The 26,874-nt window shown below is 42.3% G+C and overlaps 1 protein-coding gene across 2 annotated transcripts; it reads left to right on the forward strand.

Annotated features, from left to right (window-relative positions):
• The first annotated feature begins 77 nt into the window (after positions 1-77).
• Positions 78-25,600, forward strand: taok2b (TAO kinase 2b). 2 transcript variants are annotated; one of them, XM_073489726.1, is made up of 20 exons: positions 78-606; positions 3,787-3,927; positions 5,049-5,120; positions 5,227-5,328; positions 6,428-6,473; positions 6,583-6,679; positions 6,969-7,082; positions 8,518-8,609; positions 8,783-8,876; positions 10,004-10,085; positions 10,863-11,030; positions 12,365-12,571; positions 13,366-13,583; positions 13,797-13,974; positions 14,066-14,194; positions 14,304-14,507; positions 14,871-15,110; positions 20,505-20,717; positions 23,779-23,961; positions 24,662-25,600. In XM_073489726.1, the coding sequence occupies exons 2-20, from the start codon at positions 3,796-3,798 to the stop codon at positions 25,598-25,600; spliced, it is 3,510 nt and encodes a 1,169-aa protein (XP_073345827.1). In that variant the 5' UTR covers positions 78-606; positions 3,787-3,795. The 2 variants fall into 2 exon arrangements, with proteins under 2 accessions (XP_073345827.1, XP_073345826.1); XM_073489725.1 differs by lacking the exons at positions 20,505-20,717; positions 23,779-23,961; positions 24,662-25,600 and having other exon boundaries at positions 14,871-19,003.
• Positions 25,601-26,874: the final 1,274 nt, after the last annotated feature.

The following is a 26,874-nucleotide window of genomic DNA, read 5'->3' on the forward strand; positions in this document are numbered from 1 at the left end:
TCATCTGCCCGCTTTTGAAGCGTCGAAGAAGAGCACTTCCGTTTTCCTTTCGGCTCCCGCCCCGCTCCGCCATCATGAAGTCCTGAACAAAAACGGATGAGAGTCGAGCAAAATGGGGATAACACGGACTTGAGATGAAATCCGCCGACAACACTAACGTAATGACAGTACACAGTGGAGCACGGAGCGGACCCGTGGAAATTAATGAATCAATTTCCCATTGAAAACGTCCCAGGCAGCTCCTGGCGTTACGTTATTTAGTTAGCCTTGTAGCTAACTGCAGCTAGAGCTAGCCTCAGATTTTCTTTGGAAGAGAGCTCTGCTGCTAGCTGGCTGGCTCGCCTAGCTGGCAGGCGTCAGTCAGCTAGCTGTCACTTTAATTGACTGGCACTTTACTCATGTCAAGTCGCGTAGACGCGCTAGCTGTCCAATTGACTGGGAGCATCAGGATGGAGAGGGGTTTGTGTAAAAGCATCGACAGGCAGAATGTGGTTTGTTCGTGTTGAATAGACACCAGTGCCGAGGAAAGGGGAGTGAGACCAATATTTTCCAGCCAGGCCAGTTAGCTAGCTCCTGAGCTAGCTACAGTGGATCCCAAAAGCCACGGTAAGACATGTTATAAATCATTCAGCATGCTAAAGCGGCCGAATGCGCCTCCCTGCCTCCGTTTGCAGGGAAATGAGCAGCTAGCATCATGAACTACCTCATTTTCAGATCATGGAGTCGTTGACATTGACATGCAGGCTTGTTGTTGGCCTGCAGCCTGAACACCCAGCCGGTTTGAGTTGTTGTTGTCTACTGTTGAATATATGTCATGCATTTCTTTGGTGAGCAAGAGCAAAGATAGCCTAATTGCCCAGCCAAGTGCAAAAGCCATCTAGCTTGCTCAGCTGAGATGTACATGATACTGAATGCAAGCACCTACCTACATAATTACTTCTGTGTGTCTCACCAGCCAAGGACAATATACATTTTATATATATATATTTTTTTTAAAATATACCCAGGGTACTCCAAGGTTGCAAAATTGCTCGTAGGTGATGGAGATAATGTTGAATGAAACTACATAATTGTAGCATATGTTTGTGTGTCTGAGTATGGCAGGGATGTGTGAAAAATATAGATTGAGAGTTTTCTTCAGGCTTGATTGCAAGATTTAAAGAACTTCTCATTTTCAAAGGGAACCAAATGCTTCCTCTTTTGACACCGGCAAAACGGCCATTAGAGGAATGTTTCATATGATGCCTGGTCGTTTTGAAGTGTTTTCAAATGCTGACTCGAAGGTCCAGCTGTTACTGACCACAGTATGGAGCATGAGTTCACCCTGTGACAAAATCCAAATATCCCATGTAACACCCCATGCCAGGCTGCTAACTGGGCAGTCGGTGCGTCACACAAATGAGCTACAGCTACACTTACAAGCATACAACATGTACAGTTAATATGTACATTTTAGGAAGAGTTTGAGCTTCGGTATCTCTTTCTCTTTCAATGGGAGACTGGAATTGGAGACGCTGGTACACAACCATCACTAACATCGAATCAGTATGACATATAGGCCTATGTATGACATATAGGCCTATGTCATATATATATTTTCGTATTTGAGTACATGCACACACTCAAATCATACAAAAACCTGTAGCGACACAGATCAGGCCTCGAAATCCTTGAAAAAACAATGTAAGTGGATTTTTAATTGTAGTACGCATGCAGTATAGTAATCATGGTGCAGTAAAAAATCCTGTTTTTATGATTTCTAATGCAAAATAACTGAAAAATTACACACAACTTTAGAAATAAAAAAAATATTATGAACAAGCTCATTTGAAGGCAAAGGCAATTTTTCCTGCTATATTTTAGGAGTTTACAGTCACCCCACACGCCAAATGTCTATTGTCTCAGTGTGTATAGTGTCGTATTGCCTGACCCTATAGGGACTAATACAAAATACCAATTCAGTGATCAGTTTCATCCTGTAGTATCTTAATCTAAGTTTACAATAGACGCATCTTTATTACAGAATGCCTTATCTGATTGTGAACACCACTCCTTTGGCTGTATTTCCAAAATTGGTGCGGAAACCTCTGATGACCTTTTTCAGACAGATATCAAACTCTGTAGTGGTTCCAGGTTGTTATGCGATAAAAACAAAGGTAAAACTTGTGGTCACACCGTTCCTACGCAGCAGGCAAATCCTGGGCCTGTTAAACTGGTTGGCACTTTACTTTTATGTGGGGAAATTTGGCCTGCTGCTGCTTTTCAGAGAGATTTTCTGTACCAGAGCTAGACGGATAAATCATCGAGGCTGATGTTTAAAAATGTCCTGCTTAGTTTGTCACAAAAAAAACAAATCTAAGGGACCTGTATCAAGATTGACGATTATGTTTTTAAAAAATACTATCAGCTGTTATATCATCATGTATCACTTTTAATTTTCAAATGTCAGTTGCAACCTCCGAAATCCAGAATCAGACGAGCTATGTTCTGTACTGTACATCCATTTAGTGGTGGATTCTTCTCACCATCATGAGATCTGCTGTGATTGATTTGTTTGATATGTGCGATAGTCACATTGCAGAGCATGCAGTGTAATGAGGTTGATCAGGCCAACCATGGCTCGCTAAACATTTTACTGCTTGCGAGAAATTAATTGCTTTTTCATAACTAATCTTAGAGACGAACCATGTAAGCAACCTGGTATTTCAGCCCGATTTGATTGTGTTTTATTGACATGTGCTTGCTGTCAAACTGCCATGGCCTCGAGTGTGCGGGGTGGTAAGGACCAGTGAATGACCAGTCAAAATCATTGTCAGAGAGGATTGTTATGTTTAGCACACAATAACGACGTGGATTTTTTTCAATCTTGCTTTAACGTGAGGAAAACGAGAGAAACCATTTAAAAAAAACAATGGCTGCATCTGCCATTTAAGGAAATTTCGATATCTCAATAAAACATTGTGCGCAGCAAAAACAGTGGTTCATTTCTTCCACAATGGAAGCTAAAAACTGCCTATGACTGTATCTGGTGAAATTATGGTAATTAACTGTTCTTGAATATTGTGACGTTGATCGTAAAAAAAAAAAAAAAGGAAAAAATACAGTGATGTTAAGATTTGCCAGTATTGTTCAGCCTTATATTTCTGGTAGAGAGACAGATGGGTGATGATGGATGAATGAATGGGTGGGTGGGTGGATGGATGGTCATTTGAAGCTGATGGGCACTTTGATATTTTCCATCCATTTGAGGCAACACAGATTTGCATTTTTGTGGTGTTACACAGTTTAGATGCAGCTGTAGAGCAGGGTTTGCTTTTTACACATGAACTGAGGTGATTCAACCCTGTGGGGTGGAAAAGCTAACAAGCTGCAGACTAACATGTTGATCTTTGACATCCAGAGAAAATATATATATATACACACACACACACACACATTTGGTTAGAAGGTGCTCCTTATAGTTGTTAAAGTGCCGGTATATTCCAACAGTGTACTGAAGAGGAATGACAGGCCAACCACTTTAGAGAACTGGATATTAAGCTACATCAATATTGATCATTTCCTCAAGAGATCCAAGTGTTAATTACAAGTGACACACCTTTTTATTCCAAATCTTTATTGAGTTTAACAAGGTTAAAACTCTCATGTCTCATAGATATATAGATAGATTCATTGCAGTAACGCAGGTTTCCATATTTCCTTGGCGGCTCACGTTTCCATCACAAATTTCGGTAATCCCCTCAAATAGCAGACGCTCACCCAGTATGTCTCTTCGGCGCTCACCAGGCGCTGGCCATGCCGTCGAGTGTGCGGGCCGGGAGCCTGAAGGACCCGGAGGTGGCTGAGCTTTTCTTCAGGGAGGATCCTGAGAAGCTCTTCACGGACCTGAGGGAGATCGGCCATGGGAGCTTCGGAGCGGTCTACTTCGTGAGTTACTTTTTCGCTGTTTGGGATATTGGCGCCACAGTGGGCGTATGTGTTTCAGGGTTTGAGTGTACGTTTTTTGTCAGTGCAGTAAATATGTGATGGCCTCGTACTTAATTTGAATTAAGGTGCTGGTATCCCCTTTATAGGTCTAAATCGTATGTCTTTCATTTATGTCAGCGATGATATGGAGACCCCCAACTTTGAACTTTGAAGATTTTGAATATCAGCCCTTTTTTACTTGACAGAAATGTAAAAATGTTGTAGTGTTGATTTCTGTTAATAGTGATTACTCGTCTGGGGGATGTTTGGACTACTAATCTTTAGCTTATCTTTATCTTGAGACCTTAAAGACCAAATTGAACTAAAGTTTGAATTTGCCTTACTTTAAAAGTAACATTATACAATAAAAGTAATCATGAATATCATTATATTCTGAAATGTGTTGATTTGCTTCTATTTTATCTAGCGCTCAAACTCAAGATTGAAGTTTGTCACTATTTTTGTCATCCTATAGACAAAAAAAAAAATACAATTTAGTTTAGTCAGTAATTGACAAGTGATGGTACAACCCAAAAATCCATCAGTGAGATGCAGTCACACGTGATGGATGGTATGAAAAGGTAATCACAACAAGGGAGAAAGGCTGACAGACAATAATAAGAGTGATGTTGTGGGTCAGAGAGACGTCCGTTAGACAGGAGGGAAGGCGGTGGCGGTGGTGGTGATGATGGTGATGATGGTACTGTCAATAAGAACACAAGGTGGATAAACCTCATCAGCCGAAGATGAAAGGTGGCAGGTAAAAGCATGGTGTGAGTCAAGGACAAAGGACAAACTCCGAAGCGGGGGATGAAAAGGCCTGTGTAATGAAGGGTGAAAAGGAGCTAGTCATGGATGAAGGGATCGACAGGAGAGGGGAGAAGAGAGGAGAGGAAGCAGGCTTGGCTCACAGAAATCTTTGTTTTATATAATAGTGATTTCTTTGTTGGGACTGATGCAAAAATGACCGATAAATCCCTGCGTTTTTTCACTGAAATCTACTGGTTCAAATACATGTTCTGCTCCCAGAAAGACTCAAAAGAAGTAATTTATTCTGTTTTCGATCACCTTTCCACTTTTAGGCCCATGACATCCGCACAAATGAGGTGGTGGCCATCAAGAAGATGTCCTATAGTGGCAAGCAGTCCAATGAGGTAGGAGCTGATCATTAATATATACAGTATCTTGTTCATGTAGGATCAGTTTATCAGTCAGGTTTGCTCAACAATGATCATGGTTCTGCTTCTGCTCCTGCTCCAGAAATGGCAGGATATTGTCAAGGAAGTGAAGTTCCTCCAGAAGCTGCGCCACCCCAACACTGTTGAGTACCGTGGCTGCTATCTGAGAGAGCACACAGCATGGGTGAGTGTGTGTGTAAATGTAAATGTAAAATGGATTGTGCTCTACATATCTACAGCAGCTCTGTGCACTGTCTATGTCACATTCATGAAATGCACGTACAAAAGGGGCTTCTCAGTATGTTAATGGTGTTGCTTTGGTCCCTGTGACATACAGAACAAATGCTAAAACAAAAGCATAGTTATCTTGTAGTTCTTTTGTATTTATCCTTGCATGACTCTGATGTTTCTGATGTAATCAATGGAGAAAAAAAGGCGGAAGAAAACTCCATTACCACTGTCTCCACAGTAAACGATCTGCTGAGTGTTTGATGGTGATTTATTTCTGCTTTGGAACATAACCGCCATGAAACCATTATCAGATCAAGTTTTATTTCTCTTCTTTACCCATTTTATTTCTCTCTCTTCTTTCTCATTCACTCTTTCAACAACAAAGCCCTACTTAAAAGATAACAAGAAAGACAACAAGAAATGGAGACCTCTTGTCCTAATATCCATTGTAGTTTTTCTATGAAATGGTCCCCAAGTTATAGTTGGCACAGAGCCTGTGCTCAGCCGATTGCTGATGTTCAGCCCTGCAAACTCTGCCCTGAAAATTCAACATTCACCTGCACCTTTATTCCCGTTTACAGTCATTTACATAATAAGAAATAAGAAATTCAATTAAATTGTGTCATTGGGAGCACCTAAATTATTTGCTGGTGCACCTAATGAAGAAGTTAGGTGCACCGGATTGCAATTATCTGCTGTATTGTTTAAGTATTTTATGATAATTATGTTTAGAGTTGTATATTCTTACTGTACATAATGACAGATAATGCTAATCTGACACATTTATCTTGTCACGTTGATCAACTATGTGGAGGCTTCAGACCTCCATTTTGATTTGGACATGAGAGCACTTTCCTGGGCTCTACCGTTCACCATCAGCTCTCACACTTTAATAACTGTACTGGACTCTCAGGAAAAAGTGCCTCAAGTCCAAAAAAACCCTTTCCATTCGGTTCAAGTGTGTAAAACGTCCTTAACATCAAGTGTGCTCCTGGGTTAGGCTCCCTAAAATAGCAGGTGGTTTTTTAACACACCCTCTGCCTCTCTCCTAGCTGGTGATGGAGTACTGCTTGGGCTCAGCTTCTGACCTCCTAGAAGGTAAGTACAAAAGAACAGGGATACATGAGTGATTGATAACACCTATTGAGTTAATTAGACGTTTCACATAAACAATGCCTGATACCGTCTAATATCTCTCTTCTCTCAGTCCACAAAAAACCCCTCCAGGAAGTGGAAATAGCTGCCATAACCCATGGTGCATTGCAGGGATTGGTGTATCTTCACTCTCACAACATGATTCACAGGTAGCCCCCCATTCCTTTTCTCACTATCGGTATCTATTCTGCTCTCCCTGCCCACACTTCTGACAGGAGACAAAACAAATACAGGGGAGAAAGCACAAACTGTGCTGCCTAAGATAAGCTTATGCAATGGCGAATGTACTTACACACTTTGCAGCAGCACATTTAGGTGCGTCGTGCTGCTCCCCAGCCTCTAACAATACATTTTTAGATGTCTCTCTGTGTGTTTTGTCTTACTCACAGTTTTTCCTGACCAGTCATTTTCTGTTATCTGATCATTTGTGCCTCTCAGGGATGTGAAGGCAGGAAACATCTTGCTAACAGAGCCAGGTCAGGTCAAACTGGGAGACTTTGGCTCTGCCTCCATTGTTGCCCCTGCCAACTCCTTCGTGGGAACACCTTACTGGTAAGACGTCAGACTTTTTTTTTTTTCTCACAGCAGTGCCATCCTTGTCATTAGATAATGGTTTGAGAAGTTACCCCCATGTGGATTATTAAGAATTACACCAAATAACGATCCAGAAAAGCTTGCACCTTGCTCATGTCGTCAGTAGTAATCAGCTTTTCCAAACAGAAACAGTTGTCAACCATTATGTAGTATTCCCCGTCAAGCATGTCCACATATCATGATCCACTTGAAAGATGTTTTTGAAGTCGTATTTCTTAAGAGTCCAGCCCTGCTTGATTTAGAGACGGTCCTGGTTGCCATGGTAACAGCAAGTGTGGTTTACCACTATGGGTCAGCAAACACTCCTTGAGCTGCTACTTTGTTTTGACCGCTGTCTTGTTTTTTTATAGATGCTTTTTTTGATCAATGTTCACGATTGCGCTAACCACGATGACAAATATGCTGTTTCCTCTCACTGCTAACTTGCCCCCACGCAGGCTCAGTGTAGAGAGTGAGCAGTAAACGAGTGAGGCCGTTAACAATTAGATGAAATTATGATGGATTACATGCATGCATAATATTATATGGATTATATATATATATATATATATATATATATATATACATATATATATATATATATATATACATATATATATATATATATATATATATATATATATATATATATATATATATATATATATATTATATTGGGTGCGGGTTGTTTAACATCCTCATCAAAGTAGTGGTCTCTACATCTAGAATCCAGCGAGGTCGCAGTGCAGAATATGGGATCGGACTCCATTAAGCGTTTGTTTACAACCTCTAATAATGTGGTCTCTGTTGTTTCAACACCGGCCACTGGCCTCGGTGAATTACACCTTATTTGCAGATAAGCCGATGGCAGTCAACAAGGCGCATGTCTGCCAATACCAATGTTAGGCCCATAAATCGGTGCAATCCCTAGTTTTATTTGCACTACAGCAGGCTTCAAATAGCGACGACTCGCCTCTGTCTGTGCTTCACGTGTTGTTACACTTGTGAAGCGAAAACGTTCCAACAAGGTGTGGCGACCTGACAGTCAAATTCATTCAAAACATGCAGCAGAGCAAACTTCAATCTGCAGAGTAACTAAGTTTTAAACTATGAAGTGATTTCATTGTATCACAACACTCTTATTTGAGTGTTGAGTATTTTACCGTCAGTAAACTAATCCTTTCACCGTACCCGCATATTTCCCCTCAAGGGCATCAGATTCCAGCGTTCATCAGCTACAGGTGACTGTTGTTATTGTACATGAGGCAGCCTAACCGTCATCGTGTTCGTGTCTATTCATGTGGTGAGACGCTTGGGAGGGCAGTGAGCCCTGTGGTGGTGCTCTCTGTTGGTCCAGGATCAAAGGAAAAAAAGCTGGAAATGGCTGAATTGCTTTGTTGCATCCTCCATGCAGGATGGCCCCTGAGGTGATCCTGGCCATGGACGAGGGACAGTACGACGGGAAGGTGGATGTGTGGTCACTTGGCATTACCTGCATAGAGCTGGGTAAGACACAGCAATTAAATGGTCCACAAATGTGTTTTTATGTGTTCACAAAGCCAAAAGCATCAAACCCTTTTCTTTGCTTTCTCCTCCTCTTTTTTTCTTTTTTTCTTTCTTGCTCTTTATCTGCCACTCTCTGTGTCCGTCACGCTATGTCGTGCTTTGTCACTCTCTAGCGGAAAGGAAGCCTCCTCTGTTCAACATGAATGCTATGAGTGCCTTATACCACATCGCCCAGAATGAGAGCCCTGTGTTGCAGTCTAATCACTGGTGAGCGTCAGCCCTAAACAGTCTGTCCTTTTAGGCAAATAAGACTTTTGTTGCGTTGTGAGTTTGAGTTATGCTGCTTGGGATTATGTTATAAATGTTGCTTTTGTAAAAGAGCGTCCAATAGTATTAAGGCTCTTACAACATCCTGCTTTTAAAAAGGTTGAGGATTGATTGAATTTATGATGTTTGCAGCTTCAGTTTCTTGTAGTTTGTTTGAAGCATTTGGTCCTTTCAGATCTCAGTAAATCAAGAAGCACAAATCAATTGGTTACAATGGTTTTATTATTTCTGTTCCTTATAAACTAAAAGAATCTGGTAAACAAAATAAAATGCCTGTGTGATGCCTCAATTTGCTGTCAGAATAAGCATCTGTTAAAATGTAGTCATTATCTACTCAATTTCATGCCAATGGAAAGTCGGGGGGAGGTTTCATAGTCCACAAAACATTTCTGGAGCTTCACAGCAAAACAGCATAGCAGCATTCTCCTAAACAGCATATGGGGACTTGTTTTAAAATGGCTCCACACAGCTCTTTAAGAGTAATCAACGCCTCCAGAAGCCCTGTGATCCTTAATTGATCTGGAAAGACGTAATATCCACCCTTTTTGAGACAAAATCTTTACTGTAGCTACTAAGCTACCGTCTGAAGTGGGTGCACAAACTTGACCGCACGTCGAGGGTGTAAATAACTTCTTTTCAAATCAATGTAGGATCTTAGCGCTTTTGGAGACTTTCATCATGTTGGAAAACCTTCTATGGAGCCATTGTATGTTTTTGTTGGGTTTGTTTTGGAGTTATTTATTTATTTATTTTACCTTTTTTAAAAAGTTCCCCATCTACTTACATTGTTTAGGGGAATTCTGCAATGCTGTTTTGCTTTGAAGCTCCAGAAATGTTTTGTGGACAAGGAAATTTATGGCTGAATTTTCATTTTCGGGTGAACTTATCCTTTTAGCTAAATGCTTCGTAAAATCCTGTATAAACTACAACATTGAAACAAAATTTAAATATTATATTTTAACATCACCTAAGTAATGTTACTAATTAGACCAACTGAATTCATGAATCTTTGTTGCATACGTAACACATGCAGGCTTCTTTCATAGTGACAATTTTATCATTTTCAGGTCGGATTATTTCCGCAATTTTGTGGACTCCTGTTTGCAGAAGATCGCCCAGGACAGACCTACCTCTGATGTGCTGCTCAAGGTACAAAGCGTCAAAAGAATTTTTTGATGTCGTACATGAAGGCCGGCAGAGACATGTGATCATCTCTTTGTTAGGGAGCGTCTTTGTGATCAATCAAGAGGAAATCTGAAATGTAAAACAAGGTGCTCCCCTTTCTCTTCACTTACAGCCAGATGCAAATGCTATAGTTATCTCTCTTTACAGTCGTTGCTCCAGTTGGCTCAAGTCTGCGCTGGCATAACAAGCAGGTCAGCTCGTGGCTGTTGGGGAAACAAATTATTTGCCGAGCACTTGAACTTCAAAGGGAAATATCAAAGGGGAGTGGAGGTGTAATGTGTGATCATCATCAGGAAGTAGGAAGAGTAGTTTAGTTTATTAGCCACTTTGTGCCAAAAATGATGATTCATAGGAATTTATTTACGCAAAATATTCTGATTTGGTCAATTGAAATCCATAGTGACACTGTTTGTCGCAGATTTCATCATTTAAAATAAACACTTTCACACTATATTGCGTGCTGAGCTGAGACAAAACTGCACTGCACCAACCAGATCAATAAAAAAGGCATGAAGTTACACAAGAGTCAACTGGGAATGATCGCTTCTTGACAGAAGAGGCTGCAGGAGCCCCTTCTCCTTTCTGCTACATTATTTATAGATGTTTTAGTGAAATGGTCCCTGTATAGGAGGAAACAATCAAGATCTTGATCTCTAAAACCTGTGACTATTCAGTAGTTCACCCCGTCTCTGTCCTTTTTCTTCCCCCCCCCCTGTTATGTCGTCCTTACTGTCTACCCAGCACCATTTCCTATGCAGAGAGCGTCCCATGACAGTGGTGATGGACCTGATCGCCCGCACCAAGGATGCTGTCCGCGAGCTGGACAACCTTCAGTACCGGAAGATGAAGAAAATCCTCTTCCATGAGGCACACAACGGTCCCGCACCAGAGGGAGGCGATGAGGAAGAGGTAAGAATGGGACGGAGGAGGAGGAAGAGACGTGAGGTTAAAAAGGCAGGCAGGGTAGAGACGCAGTGACTGATGGAATAAATAATGACTGCTGCTCGCAATAAATGTTAATTTTAAATAATTTTGATCCTGATCCTGATCTGACTCCTTTAACACTGAGTCAGATGCAATACTTAATACCTAAATGTTGACTAAAAGTGTATTGAATTAACAGCTGTAGCCTCTTAAATGTGACACACCTCATTTTTCACAAGCTACTAGATGGAAAACTGGATGTCCTGGTTCAAAACCATAACATTTATGATCTTAAATAATGGAAATGATATGAATAAAAGTTGAACTGGAGAAAGTAACTCCTGAAAAGATGCATCACTCTGTTAGAGCTGTGAATGCTACAGAAACACTCATAATCGTGCAGTGGTGTAAAAGAGTGGAGCTTCTTCCCTCACAAAAGACCAGACAACTTTATTTAGGCCAGTAATCTGATTACCCATGGAATTAATGTTAATTAAGGATAAACGGATGTGACCTGCTGCCAGCAACAAAACATCCAGCTACTACCTGGATGTGTTTGCTCTTTGCTAATGAAAAAGAGAGAGGTAGAGTCAGAATTTAGCGAATCTTGAATTTGGCCAATCTGGGTGTGAGAACTCTGAGTCACTCGCACCACTGCGCCAAATACATCCACGTTCACACACTCGAATGTATAAACAAAACTTGCACCGTAGAGGCTGTCTGTCATAAATGAGCATTTGTTCAGCTTTATTTTAGGCGATCCTTTGAAACATACCCCGATAGGCACCGATACGGATATGATAGTGGTTTGCTTTCAATGGTCTGAGTAAAACAGTTTGCATTTCCTGCTCACAACAAGAATGGAACAAGAACACGTTTGAAAAGCCTTGATTAAAAGACTGTAGTGGTCTTTTGTTCATTACTGCATATTCCACTTGGAAATGCTTCAAGTTCCTGTAGTAATGTTTCAGAGTCTGTGAGGGAAAACAGCTGGTTTCAGCATCCATCCTGCCTTTGTAATGTACTTCTCAATATATCGTGAACTGAGACCCCTTCCTCTCCATACAAAGGCCTTTGTTTCCATCAGCATTTAATTCCAGTTGGCTGTTCCCCCCAAAAGGAAACAAAGGAATTCAGAGAATGTGGGGCTGCACTTGTGTCACTGTTAGTACGTTTCATATTTTGCTCTGTCTGCTCAGAAGGGTTTTCATCGGATACTTTCAGCATAAGACATAAAGATTCACCGTCTTTAAAGTGTTGTCCTTCCCCAGAACCTTTTAACCGTTTTACCTACACTTCCTCTTCTTCCTCTCCCCCAGGATGTGGAGCAGTATATGCTGCGCACCGGCACAGTCAACAGCATGGAGAGCTCCCACTCTCTGCCGTCCATGTCAATCAGCGCCAGCTCCCAGAGCAGCTCGGTCAACAGCCTGGCAGACGGCTCCGACGACAGCGGGGAGATGGCCATGATGCAGGAGGGAGAGCACACCGTCACCTCCAACAGCTCCGTCCTGCACAAGCCCCTGGTCAGTCCAAATGTCCAAATGTCTGTAGGTGGGAGTTCCAAAGTCCTGTCCCCCTGCAAACCCCACAATGACCATCAGTTTCACATCAAGCATAGCATTTAAAGAGAGAACCAACTGGTTTTCTTTTCTCAAGACTTAAATCATAATAATATAATAGAAGTAAAACTCATTAGAAGATGCACAGGGTGTCTGCAGGTCCTTTTAAAAAGTCTTAAAATGTCTTAAATGTAATATATATTTTATAAATATTAGGCCTTGAAAGACATAAAAGAAGTCTTACATCTGAATTTGTCAGGTCTTCATTGGTTTTAATTTAATTTATCCATCTTTTAGTTTCCTTTTGTTAAAATGAGCTGAGTTCTTCTGAATAAGACACTTCTTGATCTTGATAATGTCTTAAAAAGCTTGAAATTTAAATGTCTCATACTCGTTGACACCCTGATGCGTCAAATCAGTCCTATTGAAATGCTGGAGTTTAACAAACTACTGTGTATGTTAGCTACATGTGATCCACAGGGACCAATTATACACATGCTGAATTGCACCACCTACAGGAAATAGAAGGTAATGGCAGCACTAGTTTTGACCACAGTAGACATGTCGGTGTTGCCACCTACAGTGCAGAAGAAGAAAATCGCCACACAGCAACCACCAACTGCTTGGTTGGACCACAGTCATATTAGTTAAATAAACAGTTTTTAGTACTCCTTTTAAGATTTAGTTAAGAGATAAGTCGGTTAAAAATTCAAACACCGTAGCTCACTTCTTTTCTTCCTCTGCTTGGTCTCCTGTAGAGCCATGACAACATCTACGACGATCCCTATCAGCCAGAGGTCGACTCGCAACAAGAAGCTTCGTCTGCTGGTGGCGGCGGCGGAGGAGGAGGAGGAGGTGGAGGAGGGAGGCGCCGTCGAGGCAGAGACCATTTTGCCACAATCAGAACCGCCTCGCTCGTCACCCGTCAGATCCAGGAACATGAGCAGGGCTCGGCCCTCAGAGAGCAGATGTCTGGGTAAGGTGGCCATTGCAAATTAGGGTTTTTATTCAAAAGGAAGGGAAAACAACTGCCTGTCAAGTTTATTTGTGTTGCTCCTAATCATAATGGAAATAAAACAGCCTTAATGTTTGAATTTCAAAGAAAACCTTCAGTGAAAATCTTGTAAGAAATTAAATGATGTGTCGGCATCTCTTTCTAGCTAACTTCTTGTTATGTGTCTCCTCACAGTTACAAGCGAATGCGGCGGCAGCATCAGAAGCAGCTGATGGGCCTGGAGAACAAGCTGAAGTCGGAGATGGACGAGCACCAGCTGAGATTGGACAAAGAGCTGGAGAATCAGAGAAACAGCTTTTCAATGGAGGGAGAGAAACTGTCCAAGAAGCACTCGGTCATAATGGATAAGGAGGTGAGCCACTGGAGGAGGAATGAAGGAAGTTTGCCACTTGTGTGCTTCTCAGAACCCTGATGTCAATGAGACTGTTTTTTTTTTTTTTCAGACAAAGGCAGTCCTCACTGAGGAAAAGAAGTTCCAGCAGCACATACTGGCCCAGCAGAAGAAGGAGTTGACCAGTCTGCTGGAGTCCCAGAAACGGCAGTATCGGCAGCGCAAGGAGCAGCTCAAAGAGGTGCTTCTACAATATACAGACAGCCTAGATCGTTTAGCTTGCTATCTTTCCTTTTCATCTTATACTGCTGTTCTTTCTGGTCATTGCTTTTAATTTACTTCCCTTCAAGGAACTGAATGAGAACCAGTCGACACCAAAGCGGGAGAAACAAGAGTGGCTGGTGCATCAGAAGGAGTGTCTGCAGCAGCTACAGGCGGAGGAAGAGGCGGGCCTGCTGCGACGGCAGAGGCAGTATTATGAGCTACAGTGTCGCCAGTACAAGAGGAAGATGCTGCTGGCACGCCACAACCTGGAGCAGGATCTGCTCCGAGAGGTACCATTTTTAGATGGTTGGATCAACAGTTCACTTCTCCATGAAACATATTTTGAACAGCTAGCAGTCCAGACAAAATCAGTTTTTATCAGTAGAACAACAAAGACAAAGTTAGGCGAGAGAAACGTGTATTTCATTAAGAGGTCACAAATTCATCTTCAGGTAGCAAATTGAAACAAAGAAATACTTTTTATTTTATTTTTAAATGAAACTTTAAAGACTGGAGGAATAGGGTTTCACTGTTTCCCAAAGATAAACTAACTAAAAGTAAAATATTTTTATAGTCATTTAGACAAGTGTGTTTTTTGTGTGTTCTTTGATAATCTTCCTCTCGTTGCCTCTTCATCATCTTCTCTTCTCCAGGAACTGAACAAGAAGCAGACTCTGAAGGACTTGGAGTGCGCCATGCTCCTGCGTCACCACGAGTCCACCCAGGAGCTGGAGTTCCGCCAGCTGGGCTTGGTGCAGCATACGCGGGCCGAGCTGATCCGCACGCAGCACCAGACGGAGCTCACCAACCAGATGGAGTATAACAAGAGGCGCGAGCAGGAGCTGCGTCAGAAACACGCTGTGGAGGTCCGCCAACAGCCCAAGAGCCTCAAAGTGAGTGAGAGCACCCAGGGCCCGGGGTCTCCCGAGGAGGGAGAGGGCCAGGCTGCAGGGGGGCCGAGCGGGGAGGTGGAGGTGGAGGTGGAAGTGGAAGAGTTGGAAAAGGAGAAGGTGATAGCTAAAGAGATGAATGATGGTCAGGATGAGCTTGACGGAGCAGTATTAGAACTCAGAGATGAGGAGGTGGAGCTTGTGAGTGTCCCTGTGGTAGAAAGAAAAGATGAGGTAGATGAAGACAATCAACCAAAGGGAATTACTGAGGGAGAAGATGAGGATGAGAAGGAGGAGTGGAAAATCGGTGAAGAAGGCACAGAGGTGAGGGAAGTAGAGGGAGTGCAGTGGGAGGACGAGGATGAGCACAGTAAAACGACACATATAGACACCGATGACGAGGAAGACGAGGGTAGAGGTGTGGCCGACGGCTGTCCGTCAGAGCTCATCTCCTCTCTGTCCCCAGAAAAGAGACGGCTCCGCGAGCGAAACATCGACGAGCTGTCCGAGTTTTACTTCCCCGACACTCAGGAGCTGGAGCCCATCCCCACCTCACCCCCTCCTCCCCCTCCCCCTGCCCAGACTTCTCTTCCCTCACTCTTTTCTCATGCCATCTGCCTCCTGCTCTCCTTCTCGGTCGCTGCCCAGCCCTCCAACCTCACTCTGCTGCTGCTCTCCATCTTCCTCCTCTCCCTCCGTCGCTCTCCCCCTCTGCCCTCGGTGGCCTCCCTCATTCTCTCCGCCGAGCTCGCCTTCTTGGCGCTCTTCTTCTCATACCTTTTCCTTCGCTCCTGCTGCTCTCTGTCTCTCTCCACCTACCTGTCGCTCAGCCTCTGGGTGAGCGGCCTCTTCAGTTTAGGTCTGTCCTTCAGTTTGGGGATTTATTACATCCCCATGATTTTGATCTCAGCCTCCTTCCTCAGCTCTCCCTCCCTCTTCCTCTCTCTCTACCTGGTGGTCGTGCTGGTTGTCAGGCCGGCCCGCGATTTCCTCCAGCACGCACCCCGCAAAGTCAACCGCCTCTGCATGCGCGTCCTTTTCCGCCTGCCTCGACCCCTGTTCGCCATGTGCCAGTCAGTCCTTGGCGGTATGGCTGAGCGTAACCTCTATGAGATGTTCCCCAAAGCAGGGCGCAACTGGGGTGTGCGCCAGTCCAAAATCCCTGTCCCCTTGAAGAGCTTGCCTTTAGAGTATCAGGCTCGCTGCAGGAACACCTCTCCCTTGGCCAAGGGCCTTCTGTGGGTGAGGCGGTTCAGTAGGCGCCCCCTCGGGGTCCTGGCAGACCTGGCTAACTCTGTAGTGTTAAAACTAGCCAGACAGCTCCTTATAAAGCTGCCGCCCAATGTCAGAGTCAGACTCCAAACTCTGGGGCTCGTGAAGAAGGAAATCCCGAGCAGGCTGCCCCGACTGCTGCCCAGGGAGATGAGAGAGAGGAGGCAGAGGGAGAGGAGGAGGAGAGAGAGGGAGAGGCAGAGGAGGGTAGAGAGGGAGAGGATGTTTCGCGATGAGTCGAGGTGGGAGTGCGGGTTGAGACGAACTTCATCTGGAAGGTTTGTCAGGTCGAAAGTACGGCCGTGGAGATAGCAAGAGTGTGAGGCGAAGGAAAGAGTGTGACACGTGTGCTGGTGGTGTGTGTGTGTGATCATGATCATTCTCCATTGTTCAACCGTTGTCTGTGTGTCTTTTTGATTTGGGCCCACGTGTCTCTCTTGTTACATGATTCCCAAACTGGTTTTTGGTCACACATCTCCAAGATGAGACATATTTTCCCTGCACACTTGTATATCTGTGTGCACTGGCTGAAAGTGATTTTGGCTGTTGAAGCTTTTCCAAACATGTGTGCACACAAGCTGTACTGTCGATTCAGCAGATGTTAACATGCAGCTGAACCCACGGTTACTGTACCAAAACCCAGTGAAGTTTTAACATTTCATTATTGTGCTTTTTGTAAAAGTTCCTTTAAGTTTCTTTAATTTTATTATTTTGCTCTTAATTTGTAAGACAATTATTTTTATGGTTATTTTTGAGACCGTTTTTGTGCAATCTTTTGTTTTTCTTTATTAGTGGTCTTATTTCATAGGGCGCACTGTGATGTCAGTGCTCAGAACAAATATTACAGTGTTGCGTAGCGTCAGGGCTATAATTCACTCCCCAAAGCTGAATACTGTGAAACATGAGAAAAATACTTCTACTAACATCACCCTGAACACTAGCTCCCTGTCAGTATAAAAGTGCAATAACCAGCTCAGTAGAAATATCTGGGACCACTCTAGGACCACCATTTATGTTTGGAAGTCAAAATGGAAAATAGTTAGCGGGTTTGACTTAAAATAATCAAGTTGGGGCCAAGCTGCAACATAAAGTCTGTCAATTTCATCGTTTCATGTTAAGACATCATTGGATGTTATTTACAGCTGTCAGATTCTAGTTAGATATACACTTATTTATTGCACGTAACGCAATAATCTTATGATTTACCGTGTAAACATTTAGATATTTCCCCTTTTTAATAATCATATAAATACCAGTTGAGTGCCTAGTTACAACAGTTTGCACAAATGTTAATAGTCTGTTGTGAAGTGACATATCCTAAATTCATAGTGGAAACATAAAGAAAGCTGATGTACTTTGGAGTAGTATAATATAAACAAAAGAAACCTATTTAATATTTCAGTGTAGCTTAATTTATATGAAGCCATATAGACAATCTTTTGAGACACGCAATCATAAAATAAGTCCAAAGATTGATGCAACTACTGAATGTGAACATTAAGATTGAGACTATCATATGAAGAGGATATCCAGAAATAGCAGACAGCTGTTTGATTTTGCACTGTTCCAAAGAGCATTTAAAAAAAATACCAAATTTGGGAGAACATTTCTATAAAACCTTTAGCCTATGAAACGTCAAAAAAGTGTAGTAGTGAAAAACTGTCTGGTATTAAGTTTACACTGATATATAACGAAAACAAGCATAAAGTCCTGTGATGTTAGAAGCTGGAACCAGAGAACGTTTGGCTTTTATTCACTATTTTTGCTTTAAAAAAAGATTAATGAAAGAATTAATCGCTTATTAAAACAGCTTCCGATCATTTTCACTCCTTTCAGACCAAAACTTGACAGTTTAAAGTGCTGTTTTTTTTTTATCGTATTCTTTTGCAAAATTGAGGACTTGAACACCAAAATGCTCTGATGTTTACATTTAATTGAATGAAGTCAAATTAACCAATTATAGCTGAAAGTATAGTGAAAGTATAAGGATTTTAAAATGTGCATATCTGCAAGGGAAGTCTGGTTAAGATGAGTAAAATGCTTTAGTGCTTATAAATGCTGTACATGTAGGAAGAATTGCCCTGTATGTCAACGAAAGGTCGACATTTGAGCCATTTACATGGAGGAATATTACTGAGTAGGAAACCTCGATCTTAACTGTATTTGACTCTGAGGGAACAAAGAATAAGGCACTTGTTTTGGGTGACCTGTATTTGGGAAGTCAAGCTTTAAAAAAGACATTTCACAACAAACATTGTTTTATTTGAATGTAACTTATTTGCCATTGATTTACATTTGTGTTCCAGTATCAGTTATTTCCTGATCCTCTGTGTATGTTTACATGTTTGTATCCTGTTTTGTTTTGTTGTGACACCGTCTGAGAGTTTATATCACCTCGAGTTTTTTTTGTTTTGTTTTTATATATTTAATTTATGCAGTATTTATCAGATTAGTACTGCATTATGTTTGGCAGCCATTTTGTTATTTTATTCTCATTTTAGCTGCATGAGTGTTGGCTTACTGTATGGCTGCGTGCTCGCAAGCATAGATAAAAAAAAAAATATTTTGTCATACTTCCAGATTTTTTCTTTACACAAAAAATAAATTCTTTTGTGTGAAAATCATTGTCTTGTTTGTTTTTATGATTTTCGTTTCCATTATTACCGTGTCTTCATTTGTTTCCTTTTCCCCTGATTTATTAGCCGATCGTCTTGTATATAAAAAGATCCCTTTTACCTTTTTGTTCATCATCATTCCTCCTGTATCATCACACATTTTATCTCTGTTGTCATCTGGTGTGCCCTCCCCTTTGTCTAAAATCCAGCAAAGAATAATGCCAGCAGAATCTGTGACTTTAAGTGCTATTTCTAATCAACATATACGGTTGAAATATGTTAAAGACTGGGTGTATAGTCATGCATAGGTCTCACTAGTAGACTGTTTTGTTTTAATCATCATATTTACCAAATCACAAGTTTAGTTTTGAGTGAAGGAAAGTAAAAAAAATAGTCCTTAGATATTCCCTAGATTTTGTTTATGGATGAGTTTGTTTCAGACTTTCTGACAAAACATTCAATGCTGAGTCATTACTCAGAAGTGTCTGAGTTAAGGAGGCACTGATGTATTGGCCAAACATCAGTAGGAAGTTGTACTCTTTCAAAGATGGTGTGATGAAGAAATGAATGACTTAGTCATAGTTCAGTTATATTTATCATGAAGGTTTCTTTGCTTCCCTTGCACAAAATGGGAGAACAAAATAACAACAAAAATATCGACATCTGCTGTCGGCCATATTGTTATTTTAAACATCAATATTGACCCAGAATGTCACAATCAGTGAATCAGTAATAATTATTTTCAGTTGTTAACGTTTTCTGTTCTAATTAATAATATCCCCCTGGAAAATGCACTGAAGGCTTATTTTCATCTACATCTTGAATTAAATTTATGAAAAAAGCCCGTGGATTGGCCCTTTAAACACTTTCCTGTATGTTACATTTTATTTCAACACTTGTTCTTACATTATTAGGAGTTATTGACTGTTGCTATAAAATCATTGCATCCATTTACACTCATTCTATGACAGTTTCAGAGTTTCAAACACTGATTGTGTTTGAGGATTGGATCGGCCCGGTCTTTGTGAGTTGAATTCAAGTATGTAGTATCATGTCTTTAGTTTGCAGCTGACGGCCAAAGATCCTGCATTTACAAAGTTTTACAGCTGTGGGCAATATATCACAATAATAATTAAGCAGCAAGATGTAAAAACAGCAGCGCTCAGAGAAGCACTTGTGTTTCAATGCATTCAATTTGTCATACTTTCAAAACAAAGGCAGACGTAGTGTGTGAGTGTACAAACCCTTGTCACCGGCTGTGATGGTGGCAAAGATTCTGCATTTGACAGGTATTTATTCTTTCAGTTGTGATTACTGATGTAGATTTATATCAGTCATGTCAGCTAGCAAAACTGAGAGCAAGTTGTTAAAAATGTCTTTAAAAATGTGTAAAAAGTCACATTGTTTTGCCTGATTTTCTGTATTTAACACCTCCATCAGCATGTTCGTATATAAAAACCACAGGAGCACTTGAGCCCAGCTGCCTCCGTCTCTCTCCTCTCTCCTCCAGTCCAAAGAGCTACAGATTAAGCGTCAGTTCCAGGACACCTGTAAGATCCAAACCCGTCAGTACAAGGCGCTGCGCAACCACCTGCTGGAGAACACGCCCAAGTCGGACCACAAGGCCGTGCTGAAGCGGCTGAAGGATGAGCAGACCCGTAAGCTGGCCATCCTGGCAGAGCAGTATGACCACTCCATCAATGATATGCTGTCCACACAGGCTGTGAGTAAGGCAAGGAGACGTCGTTCACTTCACACTCGCACCACACCACCACTGCTGTGCCTGGCCTGGGGGCCGTCCTGCCCGACTGTCCGTCCGCCTGCCTTCCTGCCTGTCAACAAGCCTCCACCTGGTCCCTCAATGTTTATCACCACCTAAACCCACATTTCTCTGTTTTATACCTGTTTCCCCTAGAAATAGTTCTGTGCAAGTCCTCTTCCAAACCATCCTTGTCCTTGAATTTTTTGGAGAAATGCTCATCCTGTCCTGCCTCCAGGGAGGAAAACTGAGCAGTGATGACATTTTAGTTCAGAGGATAAAAGTTACAATCATGTAAAGAAAGACCTCAGAGCTAAGAACGCTGATATTCAGCCATATAATAAGACTAATAAAACTGCAATTACACGCAAATGTCAGACTGAGGCTTTAAAAGGACAGTGAAACCAGAGATTTCATCTTATATATTCAGCACGCTCTTCTTCTTGGTCAAAACCTGCTGCCTACATTACCCACAATGCAACTCAACAGCCGGCAGTTTGGTCGGTAAGCTCACTTCTTTCTAATTCACACACATCCCAGACTTTTTCTTCAGACAGTGACCCAAGTGACATCATTCATTCACATAAACAAACTTTAATGTGTAAAATTAGTGGAGTTACCCTTTAAATATGACCTAAATCATCTTTCCAATGCATTGTTAAATAAACCTTGATAAGCTGTATACAGTGTGTGTCACATTTAAAACTACGTTGACATGAAGATGGCAGCAAACTGGGATAAGCCCAGTTCTTTTCCTTTTAGGGACGGTGTGGAAATTATTGTCAGGATGGAAAAGTGAGGGTGTTGCGTGTTTAAATAGGAAAAAAGGCTTAACAGTTACATCAAACATTTTTTTTAAAAAAAAAATGTATTTAGAGGACATTGACCTGTATCAGGGCTTTACTTTGCCCTCCACAATTACAGGAACTATAGCTGGTAGAACCATAATGGATCTTTATAGTTCAGTGGGGATTAAACATTATCTCTTTAAAGAGCGCATCATTTTTTCACTAGCTAACAGTTGCCTTTACTTTATTCTGCGTCATAACATTTAAATGTATTATATCGACTAACCTGTGATGTAATCCATGTGGAGCATAATCCAACATGTTCAGGTGAATAATGGGTGAAGTGAGAAGAGGTAACCGTGGTGAAAACTGTTCATTTAGTAGCTCTTACATTCAAACATGCAGGTACGTTTAACATAGTATAACTAATTCCACTCCCAATGTGCAATTTTGGCTATTTAAAGAAAAATGTTTCATTTACAGATAGACCTTGTAATCAGGGCTGAGCTGAGATATTACGGAGGAGGGAGATGAAAATGTTTTAAAAGTCAAAAGGAGGGTTCAAAGTAGTTATTGATAACCCTGGAGAGCAGTGGCGGTGGAGATATTACAGCATTTTACTGTTGTATTTGGCCGACATTGAGACTTGGAAAAAAGAACTATTAGTTTGTATTATTCCTTTCTTAATATCGGAAATTTTGAAGTTTGTATTTCTGTTCCAAAACTACTTTAAGGAAAGTGAGAAAAAAATTCCTGGATTCATTCCTTTATCTGGATCAGCAACAAAGGTTAATGGGGTCTGTTCTGGGCCCAGACCCATCCTCCATCCAAGTTTCGTGGAAATCCATTCAGTAGTTTTTGTGTAATCCTGGTGACAAACCAACCAACCAACAAACGGACACGGGCCGAAGCATAACCGTCCTGGCGGAGGTAATGAATATTATTAAACTGTTAAAGTCAGGTACAAGTACTCGAAATTTGTACTTAAAGCTTCCTCCCTCAGGCTTTGAGAAGTCTAAATCTGACCTGGCAATAAGAATCTTCTCGCTGAAGGCCTCGATTGCTTATATAGGTCATATAGAGCGATCAGCTTTAAATTGAGACTGTTTCATAACCAATTAAAAGTTCCTTGTAGTAGGTTTAAGTCCAGTTCTTGACTAACATTCCACCACTGTTGCTTTTTAAGTAGTCAAATCATTTTCCTACAGCCACTCATGGCTAAACTCTTCGCTGATCCACTGCCCTTGAAGCATTAGACTCATTCACACACAAATCCCGGGCTTTTAAATGAATGAAACATAGTAGGACGGGGATGGGATGTGACAAAATGTCTGGCTCCTTTTCGATGACATAACGCTCCTGTGCCACTTTAATTACCTCACATGGCAGCCTGCCACGTAAGCCCAGTAAGCCAAATCCCTGCTGCCCTTGTTTGTCCGCACATCTACTCATGCTGTGGTTAAAATCTCTTTGGGAAGGTTTCCTGCTCGCTGATTAAACTGAGTCCTGAGGTCAGAAAAAAAGATATGTTTCAAATGAAGAATGTCTTTTGAAACAAGATTTTAATCTGTTTCCTGGAGCCAGGCTTTAAAACAGGCATCACACACACGCAGTACACACAAGGAGTTCACGTTTATATTATACTCATTTATTTAGATAGCTTTTACCATCTTTTATCTACAAGTTTATGAAACGATATCTGAATAATAAAGACACTGACATATTCCTTTGTTGTGATTTTAGGTTAACAAATTATTACATTGGGGAAAGACATTTTAATCAGAAGAGAAAAATCTTTTTTTTTATGACTGAATAAACTGAATAAATAAACTGACAATTTCATAGTGTTTCACGTTGTTTATATTTGGCGGACCCTGCCACCTTTCTAGCTTCAAACAGAGAGCAGCTTGTTTATTCAGTTATGGAAAAAATAAATAATTCTGAGTTTGTATTATCACCTCATTAATATTGTAAATTAAAATTCTGAGTTTGAGTTTCTCCTCCAAAACTACATAGTGCCCCTTTAATACCATCCTATTGAATACAGCATATGCAGGCCCAGACTGATCAAAGCTGCACCTGACAAAACACTGATCAAACAAAACTCTCCTCTGCTCTCTTGTTCATCTCCCTTTCTCTCCTTTACGCCTCTAAACTTCTCTGCTCTACCAATTTGCAGCCCGCATACGCCAAATCCATTTTTCATAACACTCCCTCTTTTTTTTTCTCCCTCTCAGCTGCGATTGGATGAGACCCAGGAAGCAGAGTACAAGGTGCTGCGGATGCAGCTGCAGCAGGAGCTGGAGCTGCTCAACGCCTACCAGAGCAAGATCAAGATCCACACCGACACGCAGCACGAGAGGGAGGTCAAGGACCTGGAGCAGAGGGTGTCCATCCGCCGGGCCCTGCTGGAGCAGAGGGTGAGTGTCCTTTGGAAATTACTTCCATGAAGGAAAAGCTCTTTAAAATATAGTATATAATATATAATCTTCATAGCATTATTAGCTTTTGCAAGATTTTTGTTGTCCTTTGTCAATTCTCGATACAATTTACTTAGAAATTTCTTCAACAACGGCACCTTTAATGATTTTCACCTCAAGATTCTCTCACAAGCTGTCCTGGAGCTTTCAGTCATATCGCATCATATCAGAAAAAAATGGAAATTTGAACATCGTTTCAATGAGAGCTGGGCAACTCCATCTGTTCAGAAAGATACTGATCAAGAGCTCCATGATGATTTACATTCATTAAAGAACCGATATTATTAAAAGTGGGACTTACGTTTCTTTTTTAATAATAAGTCAGGTCTAGGTGCTATATAAATACTGTGAAACTATCAAAGTGCTCAGTCCAAAGAGAGAAGCACACAGCCCGTATTCAGAAACTGTGCCTGAAAATGAGCCATCAGGATTTCTGTAACGTTGTGATGTCACAACTATATAGCCACGCCCCCAGCATGGCTGTGGATAGGGGAAAAATGCAAAACAAAAAAGCGGCAAGGAGTTTTACAATTGAAAATGCAAGATTTTGATTCTAGAATTAAGAAAATATTTCAATACCATTATCTTTCGTTTAAAGAGAAATGACATTGTGTTTTCATGCGTGTTTCTCTTTTCCTAGATCGAGGAGGAGATGCTGTCCCTGCAGAACGAGCGCTCTGAACGCATCCGCACCCTCCTGGAGCGGCAGGCCAGCGAGATCGAGTCCTTCGACTCAGAGAGCTTGCGTCTGGGCTTCAGCAACATGGCGTTGTCGGGCATCCCGAGCGAGGCCTACCCCATGCAGGGCTACTCCAACGCCCCGCCCTCAGCCTCCCGCTCTGCCAGCCACTGGAGCCACGGCATGCACCCGCAGAACGTGCCCCCGCAGCAGCACTCCCGCCGCAGCCACAACAGCAGCAGCAGCAGCGGCATCAGCAGCGGCAGTGGAGCCGGGGACCGCAGGAGCGAGTCCTCCTCCCACGCCCTGGGATTGGCCCTTGGGCTGGCCCGAGAAGGGAGGGAGGTGCACCACTCGTCCCGCTCCTCTGCCTCCTCTTCCTCTTCCTCCTCCTCCTCTTCCTCCCACCACCAGCGCCACCACCTGCCCCAGCACTACCACCACCAGAGCACGCCACAGCTCTACCGCGAACGGGAGCGAGATCGGGATCGAGATAGGGAGCGGGAGAAGGAGAGGGAGCGGGAGTGGGCCGGGGTGCGAGGCTCCGGCGGTGACCTGGCCCACCCACACCCCCTGCCCTTCTCCCATCACCTGCCCTCACGCTCCTCCTCTCAGTCCCTGGCCATGCTACCTCCCCCACCACCCGCCCCTCCCTCTATCTCTGGCCCATCCTCCTCTTCCTCTTCCTCCTCGTCCTCGCAGGGGGGGATCTACGGGGGCGGCGGGCTCGGCGTGCGCGGTGCCCCCAGCCTGATGGCGCTGAGAAACAGCCCCCAGCCTCTGAGGAGGACGGCATCCGGCGGAGGGCCGGGAGGAGCCGGGGGCAGCGACGGCGTCCTGAGCCGAAGCACCTCAGTCACTTCGCACATCTCTAACGGCTCCCACCTCTCCTACTCTTAGACGGCAGGAGGAAGAGTGCGGACAGGGTGGTAGCTTGAAGGTGGGAGTGATTTAGGAAGGTAGCTATCACAGGGGGCATCTCAATACTCTCAGCTTACCGCCTTGCCTTGTCTCGTTTCTTGGGCAGATCTCTTAGAATAGCTTGAGGATTTAGGGATATCACCCTTTCCTTTTTAACCCACAGAAAGGCGATGAGATCAGTCAGAGGCAAAGAGAGGTCAAACTGACATTGTTGAGCTGCTTCCTGCTTCTTTAGACTCAGGGTGGGTAGAGAGGTTTTCTCCCATTCTCACAGGTATCAAAGAGGAAGGGAGGAATGTAACCACCTGTGATTCCACTGGATTAAGGCGATATTAGATTTAAAAAAAGAGGAGGTTTGTGTTTAATGTTTTTATCTTTGTTACCGCCTGTATAAAAGTGAGACAGGAAGTGTGAACGGAGGGATATTTTTGCCTTTTTTGTCCTCCCAGAGCTGCAGAGAGAGAGAGGGGACGGCAGCCATGTCTTCTTCTATGATGTTCTATGCTGGAATGGAGAAAGAGAGAGGGAGAGACAAGAGGGAGGAAAAAAGGAAAATGGTGTTTTTTTCGCATTGTGTATGTACTTGTATGTAGTCCGTAGTGTCAAGATATATCTAGCAAGCACTCGTAACTTCTGCTCCAGTGAGGAAAAAGGGGGTGAATCACAAAAAGATGGGTTACTTTAGTCTCCAGCCTGCTGGGAGGTTGGGGGGAAAAAAACACTTTTTATTGATTTAAAAACAGTTGATGTTTTGTTGATTTTTTTTGTATTAAGTGTATAAAAAAACACAAAAACAAGTTGCTTGGAACGTCACCAATGCCTTTAAGGGGTTCTTAAAGGGATGTCGTGCCATCAAAATTTGTATTTGATGACTGCAGGATGATTTAAATGCGAATACGCAGAATGTTTGTAAAGGCAAGAGACTCTGCAGCTGGGACGAGGAGAAACATTTGTGTGGACGTGTACAAAAACAAACGAAAGAACAAAAAAGAAAAAAAAAAAAGCTTTCCGGCATCCATGACATATTGAGTATCTAAACAACATAGGTGTCTACGGGGGTCACTCCAATGCATGAGATAGATGTACAAAAAAAAAAAAAAAAAGCATTTGTAAACATGACCGAACACATTTGAAATGTACCGTACCTGTCCAAGTCTCACTGGCATTTAAGATCACTCGTCCCACATTTTTTGATCTTTACTGTACATATTTATGGGAATATTAAAAACAAAAACAAGTCATTGGTTTTATAG

The sequence above is a fragment of the Pagrus major genome, chromosome 20, assembly GCF_040436345.1.
Source record: "Pagrus major chromosome 20, Pma_NU_1.0".
Taxonomy (NCBI): domain Eukaryota; kingdom Metazoa; phylum Chordata; class Actinopteri; order Spariformes; family Sparidae; genus Pagrus; species Pagrus major.